At 41.9% G+C, this 14,785-nt stretch overlaps 1 protein-coding gene across 8 annotated transcripts in view; it reads right to left on the bottom strand.

Moving 5' to 3' along the window:
• SHANK2 (SH3 and multiple ankyrin repeat domains 2) overlaps window positions 1-14,785 on the bottom strand; it is a 338,706-nt gene that overhangs the window by 198,239 nt on the left and 125,682 nt on the right. For 7 of the 8 annotated variants that reach the window (XM_083601126.1, XM_083601124.1, XM_083601130.1 and 4 more), the window contains exon 11: window positions 4,667-4,976. In XM_083601126.1, coding sequence (XP_083457252.1) covers window positions 4,667-4,976 — 310 coding nt within the window. Of the gene's footprint in view, window positions 1-4,666; window positions 4,977-12,067; window positions 12,296-14,785 lie in introns of those variants that run through there. The other variant, XM_083601129.1, reaches the window with a different exon arrangement.

The following is a 14,785-nucleotide window of genomic DNA, read 5'->3' on the forward strand; positions in this document are numbered from 1 at the left end:
GTCAGTTAATTGTCAGCACTACAATTTCCAAACTACTTTTCTCGGTATTCTTTGTGGGAGGTGCTTTAAATGTACAGTGGTACCTGGGTACTCAAATGGCTTGGCTCCCAAACAAATCAGCTCCTGAACAGCGCAAACCCGGAAGTAAGTGTTCCAGTTTGCAAACGTTTTTTGGAAGCCGAACATCCAACGCGGCTTCCGCTTGAGTGCAGGAAGCTCCTGCAGCCAATTGGAAGCCGCACCTTGGTTTTTGAATGTTTCGGGAGTCGAACGGACTCCTGGAATGGATTAAGTTCAAGAACCAAGGTACCACTGTATGGAGCACATGAGTTTCTCATTTCAGATATAACAGGAAGCTATAGTTAACTGCTTCCAGGCTTCTTTTTTGTGCTCACGTGAAGGAAGGTCCAAAGTGACTGTGTAAGTACAGTACAGTCATACCTCGGGATAAACGTGCTTCAAGTTAAGTATTTTCGGTTGCGCTCCACGGCGACCCAGAAGTAATGGAGAGCATTACTTCTGGGTTTTGCCACACACGCATGTGCAGATGGTCAAAATGATGTCACGCGCATGCGCGAAAGCGACAAAACGTGATCCGCGCATGCGCAGAAGCACGGATGCGGGTTGTGTTCACTTCAGGATGCGAACGGGGCTCCGGAATAGATCCCATTCGCATCCCGAGGTACCACTGTACATGAAACCTGTTCATATCTCAACTTAATGTGGCCTTTGAATGGAGAAGGAACAGGCTGGGGGTGCTTAACACTTTCCCCACTGGCTGTTTTTTTGCTCATTCTCTGTCAATCTCTGTTAACTTCCATGCAATTCCAGATATGTGCCTACAGATGTGGAACAATTTTGAGTGAAAAAAGACAACCGGGGAAAGGCCTAAACACCCTTATCCACTCAATCTCCACCACATCTACACTCAAAACTGCAGCCTCCTGCTTTTCGTTCTAAAATGTTGGAGCTTCATTACATACATTTGTATGCAACCATCAATTTGCCCCCATTGAAACAGGTTACACAAAAAGATTGGGAATATGAGAGTGAGTCTTTAGGAAGCAAGGGGTCTCAGAATCTGAATTTGAAAGTGCTTCAGGCATCATAACTTTCAAACCATAACATTAGGCAAGTATACACACTGCACACTTTTAAACACTACTGAATTTAACATTTCTATCAAATTTTACTTATCGTAATTGCCAGTGCAATATTTTATCAGGTAATCTAACTTCCTAAATTATGCTTTGTTTCTTTTTTAAATAATAATTTAAAATGTGGGTTCCAGTACACACTTTCCTAGTGCCTGGCTTCAATTACGTACTGAGAAGCAGCAGGTGTCAGTATTTGGAATATTCTAATTACATTGCCTAACAACTGGCATTTATGTGTAGTCATTATATAATGCATCTAGAGACTGAACAAATTTAGAGCAACGTTTGGGCCCATCATCCTGATAAATTATCACTGTTTCTTTGCTGTAATTATACTTGACACAGGATGCAATGTTTAAAGTGTTCACATGAATTGAATATGCAACTCACAGAGAATTCCCATTGAAAGATGTAAGGTGCCTAAACACAACATTCAACCAATGAATATTTTGCATAAGTAAATTTGTGCTTAAGTAAAGGAGTGTTCCTGGAAGATGTCTGACTGTATATGCGAACTTTCACAGATTATGATAAAAACTGACAACCAAAGATGCAAAGAGTATTGAAAGGTGAGGTACAAATGCAGAGTGAAACAATCTTGGAATTCCTGTGGGCCAGAGTGAAATGGCAAATGTACTTGCTATAGAATGAGTGGACTGAAATAATTGATTAGAGCAGAGCACAGTGATGATACATTTAGGATTAATTGAACAGTGAATTCAAAATGGGATCCTGGATATTATCCCTGCAGTTAAGCGAGGGGATGGGGGAAGCATACTGTTGAGAGAAATAGCCACATGATATAGCTCCTGCTCGAGCAGCTGTCAACTTAACATTCGCTCTTGGCAAATTTACAAGGATGTAGTTCTGAAGCCTGATCCCAATGGCACGTGTTCTCTTCAAATGGCTTCATATACGATAGAGACTGGAACATAATGAAAAATTATCCTCTTTTCATTGCAGAACACATGCACTATCTGTGTTTACGATTTCACATTTAGGTAGAAATAATTATCTTGACTGTCAATTCTATGCAAACATACACGCAGTTGTGACATACCAGAAAAATGCTTCACAGTGATATGCAAGTGCAGCACCTGGTATGCCACATCCTAAGAAGATATTCATTAGCTCCATGGCACAAGCATGTAAGGGGAAGTGGGGATAGGTTTACTGTGGCCTGGGGATCCAGACGGCCTCTGATTATGGGCTACAAACCCATAATCATGAAGCAAACATTGAGGCAAACCTAGTTCTGTTTCTCTATATGGATCCAGATTTTGAAGTATCTTTGCCTCCAAGAGCAAAGATGGCAGTGAACAAAGTGGAAGCCTCAGAGTCACTGTAAGATAATCTGTTTGGCTGTCATAATGTTCTACTGCCAGGGTCTTCATGGAGGAGAGAAAAGAGCCAGCTGCAGACAATGATCCAGCAGATGACCAGGAAGAGGAGGAACTGGCAGTGACAATATAAAGTTCCTCAGTTTCCTTTGAATTCTTCCTGGGTAAACAGTGCCCTATTAAGGCAGGAGCCTTCACTGTGCTCTTTTCAGTGACTGCTAAAAACATATTTGTTTAGACAAGTCTACCGAGATATGTAAAACAATGACATGTGCTTTAATCTGTTTTTCGCTTATTGTAGATTTTAATTATTTTGAGATGTTTTAAATGACTGGTTTTTTTTTCTGATTAATTTATTGTTCCATTCTTTTTGTAAACCACTTTGAGTGGTATGTCAATTTCATGAAATTAAATTATTAATTAAATGAATAAATAAATATAAGTGCCTGTGCTGAACCCCTAACCATCCTCTTGATTGCCTTGTCCGCAAAATGAGGTATTTTCTTCTTAATGTTTAGCTATCTAAGTTGCTTAGCTATCTAGAGCTGTCTCACTTAGCTCAAGCATTCCCTTACTCAGTTCCTACACCAGCTTGAGCTCCAGCTGGTCTTTCATCTGCAGGTCCTACGGTTCCTTGGTAGTATTTTCTGGACTCAGGCAGAACAGCAAACAAAGTGTAGAAACTGACCACCAGCAGAGGGAACTATCATAATGGCAACAGCTGGGGAAATTTCAAGGCCCTAGAGCAAATGTGGGGAAGTGGATCCAGCCAATGGACCAGATCCTAATGTTTCCACCCCCAGGGGCATACGAAGGGGCGTGCGGTCTGCCCTGGGTACCACCCTGGGGGGTGACAAAATGGCCTGCTGCCTCCCCCCCCAGCTGTAGGGTGGCCGATAGCACTCAGGTGCCATTGGTATGGGCGCCGCTTGAGCGCCAGCCATATGGGTGTCGTTCGCGCGCCGTCTGTATGGGTGCTGTGCGTGCACCGCCGGGCAGTTCGCCCCGCCCCTCAGCACCCCGCACTGGGTGCTGGAGAGGCTTCCTCTGCCATTGCCCACTCCTCTCCCCGCACCAGGCTCTCTGACAGATATGTGAGGCTGCCACCTGTCAATCAGTTTAAGTCACCATAACATTATGTGAATAATTTCCCTTTGCAGTGTGGCTTGAGCTGCTCCTTTGCTCCTGCACAGTTTGATTTCAATCAGCATTCAGGCGTAATCAGCATCAGAGAGAGCTTACTAGAAACAAGGCATTTCTGGCCTCTCCTTAAACTGGATTCAATCTGAGAGGTAGAGAAAACTACAAATCCCTTGGTCCCTGGCAGGAAAGAACACTTCTGAGAATCCAGTATAGTTGGGGCTCAAAAGCCTCTATTATCTCAAGAGAGCCCTCCCTCTGCCTTTTCAAGTCTTGAGTGTTCTTTTCTTTATTCAGCAGCGGGCCAGCAGGCTTCTTTAAAATACCCTGAAAATACTCAACATTTTTTCTACCATTTCCCAGAAAACGAAAATAAGGTGAGTTGAGGGAAGAATCCACAGGATATTGAGTAATGTTTAAGGAGCTACATGCAGCACAATTGGTACATGCCCAGGCTTAGGGAAATGGTACCAAAGCAGCAAATCTCATTTTTAAGAGCTACCCTAGTGGCCAGAAAGGTAATCTTACACAACTGGAAATCGGCTGCTGCATCTAACAAAATGTATCAACGCATTGGATGACTACACACAGGACCAGGCTGCAAAAGAATAAACAGTTCTTAGTAAGAAAAAGAAAACACAAAGAAGCTGTGCGTCTCTTGTCACATGGGATGCTGCCCAAATAATCTTTCTTATAAAATAAAAAGACTAAAGAACAGAAGTTTGAGAGCATCTGGCAAAATGTCCATGAGAAAGGAGTTGTCAGCAAACATCTCCCCCACCACGCTGCAGTGTCTCTGCTAACAACCACGGTAAAATTTATTTCCTCTTTTTCTCCTTTCTTTTCTTTCTTTTCCAACTTAATTTGGGGTGATGGATTGTGGTAGGGAGAAAGAAGGGACCAAGGACAAGGAAGAGCAGGGGGTGAGGAAGAGCAGGATACAACCAACTGTGTTCGTGCTCTCTCTCTCTCTCTCTATATATATATTCACAAAGTCAACATTTAAAAAATGGAATATTGAAAAGTCACCTAATGTGCCGGTGTTGCTGCCGCTTTGCATCTTCTCCTCCTAACCTATTTAATGATGGTGAGCGGCTTCGAGAAGATGGCGTGTAGCTCCCAACAGTTTTCACAGTTCCATTAGGATTATTCTGCATCTGTTGGAGTAGGTTAGGCGAAAGGCTACGGTGTGAAGAAGCTAAGGAAGAGGCTGACCAATCAGGAATGTTGACGTTCAGGTTGTTATCACTATTCGACCGAAGCAAGACGCGAGGTGCTGTCAAGGTGCTCTGGGGTCTCCGTCTTCTATTTGAGTAGGTAGGAGCCTCTCTAAATGGCACTGTATTAAGAAGGAAGAAAGAATGCAAAATGATACTTCTGATTTTAGGCACATGCATCAGGCCACCCACCCGCTTCCCCCAAATCAGTACTATATACTTTCAATTCTTATTACATAAAAAAGAGACCTCTGCCTTGGCTGATTGTCTAATCAAGATGAGCACTACCATTATATTTAAACTGCAATTAAAATTAAAGATAATTTTCATAGGAAATCACCTTTTAAAAGCTAGAATTAATAAGCTCTATATTACTGAAGGTTCCATATTTTATTTCACTGTAAGAGTGCAAGATTGGAGAATGGTCTTCAGCATTGGCTGCTGGCAGTCTCTGATTTATGAACGGTAAGCAACTATTAGCTTTCACCAACAAATGTGGACAGTCTCCTTAAAAAAGAAAGAAAAGAAATGGAATGGCTCTTAGTATGGTATGGGCAAAAATGGCTTTTTCATACTAGAATTAGAACTTCTTTTCCTTCCTTCCTTTCTACTCTGTAGCATAATTTTATAGATTTGCATTACCCTAAACATGTGAAAACTACAGAAAACTGACTTTTCTCAGGGCAATAGCTCCAAAAGGCAATCATATACAAATTAACTCCCATTATTCCCCAAATCATGCAAAATCTCTCTAGGCCAGCACCAGCAAACAACTGAAAGGATAATCTGGTAAGTACTGAGCATAAACCTTACAATGCAGATTCGGATTTCTAGAATAGGCAGTAAAAGGCTTAACACGGTTTCTGTTACTTCACTCTTGTTCCTTTACACAACACAGCTTAATACTTGGTTCATGAGCGAGGGGTGCTTTTTGACAGTTACCCACCCTTTTAACAATCCCACTCCTGAGGCATTTCCAAATAGTATAACTGGCCCTGGAGGTCACCACACCCCCTTTTAACTGGTTTGGGAGACTGTTAGCCACACAGCTTCTACTTCTCCTGGCTCAAACTCAACCCTCCAGTCAACTCCTGTCTGTGAACTCTCCCAAGACACTCAACACGGTCTTACTTCTAAACTATGAGGCTCCTTCCTCTAGCTATAGATATTCTCCTCAGAGTGGATGTTAAACTCAAATTTGAACCAACTGTCTCAGACAAACACTATCCTAATGCCCATCTCCCATCTCGAATCAAGCCAAACCTAGCCAAACACTCCCTCAGAAACAGCTCCTTTTATTCTCCTTCCCAAAGTGCTGCTCTGCCCCCTCTGGCTAGCTGTCTTGGTAGCCAATCAGAGAGAGGCTCCAGCCCTCTGGTAGAATTCTGAGGGACTGCATCACCAGACTCTGGTCTGGCTCCGCTGTCTGTCTCACACCCTACCCCCAACCCTCAAGGCACCAGTTTAAGCCGGGCTTTGGGAAGGAGGTGGAGGCTCTGGCAAGGTCCTAGAGCCCTCCTATCTCCTCCCCCAAGCTTGCTTTGGACAAGCACCACTCGCACTGCCTAAATCTACCTCTACCTCTCGCATAACACTAAACCATAGTATAAAAGGTAAAGGGACCCCTGACCATTAGGTTCAGTCGTGGCTGATTCTGGGGTTGCAGTGCTCATCTTGCTTTACTGGTCGAGGGAGCCAGCGTACAGCTTCTGGGTAATGTGGCCAGCATGACTAAGCCGCTTCTGGCGAACCAGAGCAGCGCACGGAAACGCCATTTACCTTCCCGCCGGAACGGTACCTATTTATCTACTTGCACTTTGATGTGCTTTCAAACTGCTAGGTTGGCAGGATCAGGGACTGAGCAACGGGAGTTCACCCCATCACAGGGATTCGAACTGCCGACCTTGTGATCGGCAAGTCCTAGGCTCTGTGGTTTAACCCACAGCGCCACCTGCATCCCAAAAACCATAGTATAGCAGTGCACTAAAACTAAGGTTGCCAACTAGCAGAGCAATGTGACTTTCTGATGTTGGGTCTCTGAACAAATGTCAAAGTACCAAGGGACTGTGCAGTCAGGTACAATAAAGAGCATGGAGGTTAACAGGGAACATGAGCTCACCCACGAAACCAGCAGTTTGCAGGAAATCAGTGGGCCGAGCTTAGGCAGACCACCTTCAGTTCCCACCCAACAATCTCCGGGTAATAACAATGGTTTAGTTTACAGTAAGCATTATTGAGATTATCTTTGTGTGAGCACTTAGCAAAAGTGCGAAATAAATTTGAAATGGGGCAAAGCCAAGTAGCCAGTTCACGCATAGGAGCCTCATGATGGGACGGGGGGGGGGGGGGGAGAGAGAGCTTCAAGAAAACATTCATTTCACTTACCCAGCATGCCACATTATGTTTCCCTTCTTGATGTGACTTTAAGACATAGTATAGGCATGAGTACATGCTGGGAATATCCCCCACCCCGGTCATCGTGATGACTGATCAGATCTTCATGCCACAGTGACCATGGACACTGAAGCTATGGTATTTATGCTTTTGAACTACTACGTTATTGAGATGAAGCATTCCAGACTGTACAGATGCCTCCTGAAGTGGGTGAAGCTGGAAACCTCAGCAGAACTTTTCATCTGCTTGTTTTTCAGCAAGACTAGGCAAAATTAATTTGCATAAGACTGTTGAGACTATCAGCCTGACTTTTCATCCCCAGAATGGCAGATTATCAAACTTGCTGGTTGATGCCAATATGCCCTATGCCCCAAAAGCTTTCCCATCAGGCAAGGGTTCTCACCTCTTTTGTAAGTACAAAATTGGATTTTATGCTGCTCTTGGAATTAAGAGTTTGTTACCCAAGATGCTGCTTAAAGGTTATGTAAATCTGTGGCCCTCTTTAACACAAGCCACAGTGTTTATGCATTTCCGTCTGTTTATCCACAACACTTAGTGGAGGTTTTTAAAATTTGTTTCAATTACTGTCACTAAATTATCAGAATATGGCCTGTAAAATTCATACAGTGCACTAAGTTTTAAAAATCAAAACATTCCCCACCAAATCACAGATTATCTCTATGCAAGGTTGTTTACTGAGAACTGAAAGGTTTTACAGAACTGTAGCTGAAGCTGCTCAATCAGAGGTTTTGGATGCTGCAACTGAAGCAGAATCCTAAATTTGGCAAGTGAGGCAGAGTTATACAGCAATTCTGTACTTGGTGCTAAACTCTGCTAATCCCTACTACTGCTATCAGTAAGGGTACAAGGCTACACAGGCACAGTGTGGAATGGAATGGGGTGGGTGGGGATCTGAAGCAAGCAGCTAGAATGATAGCTGTTGCACTAGGACTGAGTTTTGGACCAAAGACTGCTGTGTGGGAGAGTCATTCTCTTACTCCAAGGGTCATCACCAGTATGACCACGAGTAACTCCTATAGCACCTGTGAAAGGTCTTAGTAAATACCCCTTAAAAAATCCTTAATCTTCCTGTACAGTTGCTGTTTGCACTGGCTCCCACATTGAGCTCCCTCCACTTATATACTATAACTGGATGCCAGGATTTGACGTTTGCCCTCCCATTGGTTCCAAACAAAAGGAAGGTGTGAAAAGCTTATCTCTATGAGCGAGTGTAGCGATGGCTGAGATAGGCACCTTTTCCCCAATTGAGAAGGGCATTCACCTACCATTTTGTGGTCCTGCTCCTTTTCCTGTTCTATTAGATTTGGCAGCCATTATGCCCTGCCCCATAGCAGCCATTTTGTGACTGGCATCCATAGCACCTTCTCAAAATCCCAAACTTGACCATTCTTGGTCAAAAAGGGCTCCTGCTTTCCACCATTACTGGAATCCCAGCACTTGATCCGGTGAGGCATTTATCAATGTAGCATCTCACAATATCAGGTTGCAAGACTTTTGAGTTTTGTGTTAAATAATAGTAAATGCAGCTTATATTCCCTACATTTAGAATACACAGTTGCAGTGTAAAGGTAAAGGTAAAGGACCCCTGACAGTTAAGTCCAGTCGCAGACGACTCTGGGGTTGCAACGCTCATCTCGCTTTACAGGCTGAGGGAGGTGTTTGTCTGCAGAGTTTTTTCCCAGGTCATGTGGCCAGCATGACTAAGCCGTTTCTGGTGCAATGGAACACCGAAACAAGAGCAGCGCACGGAAACACCATTTACCTTCCCACCGGAGCAGTACCTATTTATCTACTTGCACTTTTTTCACATGCTTTTGAACTGCTAGGTTGGCAGGAGCTGGGACCAAGCAACGGGAGCTCACCCCGTCACGGGGATTTGAACCGCCGACCTTCTGATCGGCAAGCCCAAGAGGCTCAGAGGTTTAGACCATAGCGCCACCCACGTCCTAATAAAAATAAAAGAATAAGAAACTTGTGAAGGGGAAAATCCAATGAATATGTAGCTAGTCTTATTATGTCTCTGACTACTACTACAATTCCTCTTCCCCACTCTGAAAATGCCCCACGTTCAGACGCTTCTCGCTACTGGGAGGTGTTGAGCTATGTATTGTTTGAGAAAATAATTTTAACCGTTTTTATATATCCACGAGCAAAAGAGCCCACGAGGCCTATGCATGTATGTTTCTATAGATAGATAGCTAAATATCAATGCACACAGTCATTAAGAAACCCTGATGCAACATCACATGAATCGTTTATTTAAAAGGTATCCTGTTGCTTCACTGGGACTTGCATGTGACACAATGACTTGAAGATTCAGCAAACCTAAAGTGACCTATATCACTTTACAGGAAAATCAAAATGATACCATAATACTTTCACTTATAGGCAGTCAAAAAAGGATGAAAGATATTAACAAATACTTTGAGGGGTTTTTTTATTAAGGTCTTCCCAGAACCTGACACCAGAGACCTGCAAGCAATTAAAATGACTATTTATTTGCTCCTGTGTTTGCATTCTCACAGAAACAATATGAGCTGGACAGAAATAGCTTCTACAACCTCTACTAAATATCCCTCGAGAGGTACATTGTGCAATGGGGGTTCCTGGAGCCCATGTGCAATTCTTCTCTCTGCACTCTCTACACCAAGGGACAGGAGCCCTCCAGATGGTGCTGGATTTCATCACCCCCCACCATTGGTCATGTGGCTAAGACTGAGGTGGTAGAAGTCGAACAAGATCTGGAGGGTCATAGGCTGCCACCTATGTTAGGACAAAATGAAGAGTGATCGTTGCTCTGATGAACTTCATTGAAAAGCCTCCCCAAGCAGCAGTGATGGGTGCATAAATCTGATGTGAGAAGTACCCCTTCCAACATTGCCGGAATTTGTGTATGCACTAAGTCTTATCTGCATGAAGAAATATGTTTACAAGAGTGGACTTCTGCTGGATAAGAACGAGCAGGTACAATTCATACCCCACGGAAATCAGTGTCAACTTTCCCATTGAATCAATAATGCCGGAATGCATTTACCAGCTAGAACTGAGTTACCAAAATTAAATTTAGAGCGTATGTTTTTCCCCTCATACTTCAAAATGAATGCTAATATTTCACATGTATTCTAAATGAGGAAAATACTATTTTAAGGTATTCCACAAAACAAACAAACCACAAATGTGTTTTACAGGGATGAGACGAGTGAATTACAATCAGTATTGCTACTTTGCTTCCCTCTGAACAGTTTAAAAAGATCTAATTTTAACAATTTAGCCAAGTCAACTCATGTTTTGATTTTAACAAAACATGATGTTTGCTGATGTAAATGTAATGTATCCTTGCTTGTATGTGTGCAGGCCTACCAAGCCAAAAGGTAGGGTATAAATATATAAATAAATAACTAAAAACTACATGGCTCAAAAATTTTAACACTTAGGCCAAAACTGAGGTTAAGGAAAACATGTTGGTTCCATAATGCATGCTCATGTACGTTATAAAAAACACACCCTTCACTGTACTTTTTTATTGCCCTACTGATCATCCATTTAAATACATGTGGTCCCTTTGAACAATATATATTTCTTTACATAACTAAATGCGTTACGTTCCACGAGATTTCAAACGCCGTATCTAGGTAAAGGCCCTTGGAATTTATATCACCAAAATACCAAAAATATTACTGATAACAACATTTCAAATCTGTGTGGTACAATACTTACCCTATAAACATTAATTCTGCCTTACAAAGCATTTAACTCAGAGTGCTGGTATTTAATTTTATTCTGTCACACTGAAATCAATGGAAGGATCTTAGCTTAAGCAGAGAGCAAACGAAAAAGAAAATCACATTTCTCCAAACACTTCAATAAAACATGCTTGTAGACAGTATAGTGTAGCTGTCTCTGTTTGGGACTCACAGATTTCAGGAGAAACAGAGCCAGACCAAAGTGATTTCTACATTTTACGCAACCTCTTTCCTCTTATCAGATGGTAAGTGTAAGGGGCTTTAAATAATGAGTTAATTTCTACTTGATGTTAACAAAGCATTGGTTTGAAGAGCAGCTTTTAATTAGTGACTTTTTTATTAGAAGCTGCAAATGCCAGGAATGTTATATGGATAATTAGTGACATAAACAACCAACTCCAACTATGCAAGTGCTTTCTCACCTTTTCCCTATATCAGTTTGCATGCTGCAAGTGGGTAGATACATTTGATACGATTCATGTTTCGTTTACAATAACTAATGTAATTGTATCCCACCTCCCCAAAAAATCCCCTTTTCTATCAAAACAGAAAGTACATGTTTTAAGCTCTCCTGAATAGATTTCCATATACTGTATATATTCATTTATTTAATAAAATATAATTATACAGCAAAGCTTTTAGGTGAATTGATGCGAGAACCAGCAGCATGCTTCAAAGTACCACCCCGTATGAATTTAAAAAACACGTTGTTTCATAATCTACTGGAATGTTTTCATCAAACTGCATACATCTGAAGGAAACACTCATGAGCATTCAATAGTAATATAAACCTAAGAAATCGCTTCTCCTTACTCAAATACAGAGCTTTCCCCCTGTGAAAGGAACACAAGGCTTCTCTGATATAAACTAAAACGAACAAAGTCACACCCCGCTCTTATAATGAGTTGTCTAAAAGGACAACCCAACATAAAGGAATTCTGGAAAAGATACGGAAAGAACTTAGAATAATTATACAGTAACTAAGCAGATCATATTAAGCATGCAGAAGAAAATAGCAGTCCTCCAGCGTCAAGTGCTTTGCGTTCAGTGCTTACCTTCTTTCTTTGTTAAGGCATTTAACAAAGACTTCATTTTCCTTTTTACTTTAGCAGCAATCCCCTCATTATATAACCTTTGCTGAGATGAAAAGGAATAAAAGCTACCCAGTTTCTATGTGTTTTAACTGCCTGCAACCTGACATAAGCAGCAGGTTACTGGGCACTGTATAACTACAAGCATAGCTGGGCATGCAGTACCCAGCGTTCTGGTGACAAAGCCCACCCCACATTCTGTCTGTCAGCTGTGAGCCAACTGTGCTTAGACTGGTGCTGCTCAAAAAACCTTGCTATCTTTCATAGTATTAGTCATGTGAACACCATCGACACAGAGTCTTTCAAACGTTCTGCTTTTGTAACTGAGACGTTTATGTGTAGGAGAATAGGGATGACTGAGGCAAGGAGAAGCAGGGCAGGCCGAGTGGGGTCAAAATTAACATTTGGAGAAGGGGGAGGAGGAGGGAGAGGAATCATTCATGCATTACACAGGCTAAAGGGGAAGTCTTGGAAGAGGCGGGAGCTCGTGAAGCTGAATCTCAGCATTTACACCTAACATGCTTTTCAGTACTTATACTCCGGTTTCTAGAATTGCCTTCTAGACTCTATTGGTTCATCCCTGCTGGTATATAATTAACTGCTTCCAAGTTTCACACCCTACCTAAACATCGGAACAAAACTGACAGTCACGTTTTGTTTTGTTTTTAAAGTACAATTGCTTCTTACCCTTACCCATTTTATGGAAATTTTATTCAACTAAAATGTAGACTTTCCATACTTCCACTGTAAGAATGGAAACCTTACAATTTCACACAGCTACTTAAAAATGTGCCTTATTATTAGAATTACCACAGCTTTTGAAAAGCGTTGTTTGGTGGCTTTTATACGCACCTGTGCAAAAGCTCCTAACAGCCCAATCCTAGAAATACTTATCTGAAATACCAGCGATGTTAGGAAGGAATGTGTCTCTTTATGTTTATAGAATATTAGAAGTAGCACGCTGCATTTAAGATATCACAAAACGGAGGCAGAATTATATCAAAAGGTGTGAAAATTTCAGAAGTATCATGTACAGCAGTGGTTCCCAATTAGCCAATTACTGAGGACTGCCTATTTTTCAAAAGCCAACCCACGGACCCCCTACTTCTGAAAATTTTTATAACTTTATGGTAGTTACCTCTGCAAAGCAATTTTTTGAACAAAACACTGGCTAGCCCCTAATAAGCAAAGGATTTTGGGTATACTAAAAACAGACCATAAAATGTGTGATATTACCATGCATAAATGACAAAAAATTAGTTGGGGGGAGGCAAGGGATGAGGCTGAAGACCCCCTGGGTGCATTTCGCGGACCCCAGGGGTCCACGGAACCCTAATTGGAAACCGCTCATGTACAGAATCTAATTTGTGGTCTGGTAGCATTTGCCCTAAACTTGAATAAATGGATACATTTACTAATAATAGTTCCTAGTTCCACTGCAACAGTATTTGCCTGCTGTTGGCAAGGTATCTGCTTTTAAAAGTGTGCAACTCGTTTTCTTGCTAAGAATAACTCTTTCATGAATAAAAAAATAAATGGAAATAAGAGCTGCTAAGCTAAATTCTACCTTCTTTCGCTTTTGATAAAATAGCTGCAAAGAGTTAGCCAGCATAAATAAGTTACGAAAACAGTTTAGGATTCAGTTAGTATTACAGTGTTTATGTTGTTGTTAATATAAAAAAGCACCATCCTCTAGAAGTAGTAGTTTTTAGGCTTCAAGGGTCTGAACACACATAAAATTCAGCAAAATGATTTTAATCAACAACTTATTTTTGATGAAATACACATAGCCTAGCCTGGGAAAGTAGGAGAGCACAAATATACATAGGCATCATCTGCACTGTCAAATGTGTGAAAACTCCCTTATTATTTGTCGGACATGTGCACATGCAGTTCTTGCCCTCTGTGTCTCACAATTTAGGTAGGCGTCTGGGACCACCACTTTCCTGAGGAAGCCGCACTCATCTCAATTTTGAAGAAACAGAAATAGCTATGTATTTCTCCCCAACTAACCATGCCTAGGTTATCTAATGCCCACATAATGACTTCAGAAAAGAACCACCTACCAAAGCTGTGTGTATTTTAAATTTTAAAAACCTCCAAATTTATATGTCACTTATAGTAGTAGTAGTAATAATAATAATAATAATAATAATAATAATAATAATAATAATTTATTATTTATACCCCGCCCATCTGGCTGGGCCTCCCCAGCCACTCTGGGCGGCTTCCATAGAAACCAAAAATACAGTAAAATATCACACATTAAAAACTTCCCTGAACAGGGCTGCCTTAAGATGTCTTCTGAATGTCAGGGTGGAGATGCTCCTTCAGGTATACTGGACCGAGGCCGTTTAGGGCTTTAAAGGTCAGCACCAACACTTTGAATTGTGCTCGGAAATGTACTGGGAGCCAATGTAGGTCTTTCAAGACTGGTGTTATATGGTCTCGGCGGCCGCCCCCAGTCACCAGTCTAGCTGCCGCATTCTGGATTAGTTGTAGTTTCCGAGTCACCTTCAAAGGTAGCCCCACGTAGAGTGCATTACAGTAGTCCAAGCGGGAGATAACCAGAGCATGCACCACTCTGGCGAGACAGTCCGCAGGCAGATAGGGTCTCAGCCTACGTACCAGATGGAGCTGGTAAACAGCTGCCCTGGACACAGATTTAACCTGTGCCTCCAT

The sequence above is a fragment of the Podarcis filfolensis genome (genome assembly GCF_964270895.1).
Source record: "Podarcis filfolensis genome assembly, chromosome: 1".
Taxonomy (NCBI): domain Eukaryota; kingdom Metazoa; phylum Chordata; class Lepidosauria; order Squamata; family Lacertidae; genus Podarcis; species Podarcis filfolensis.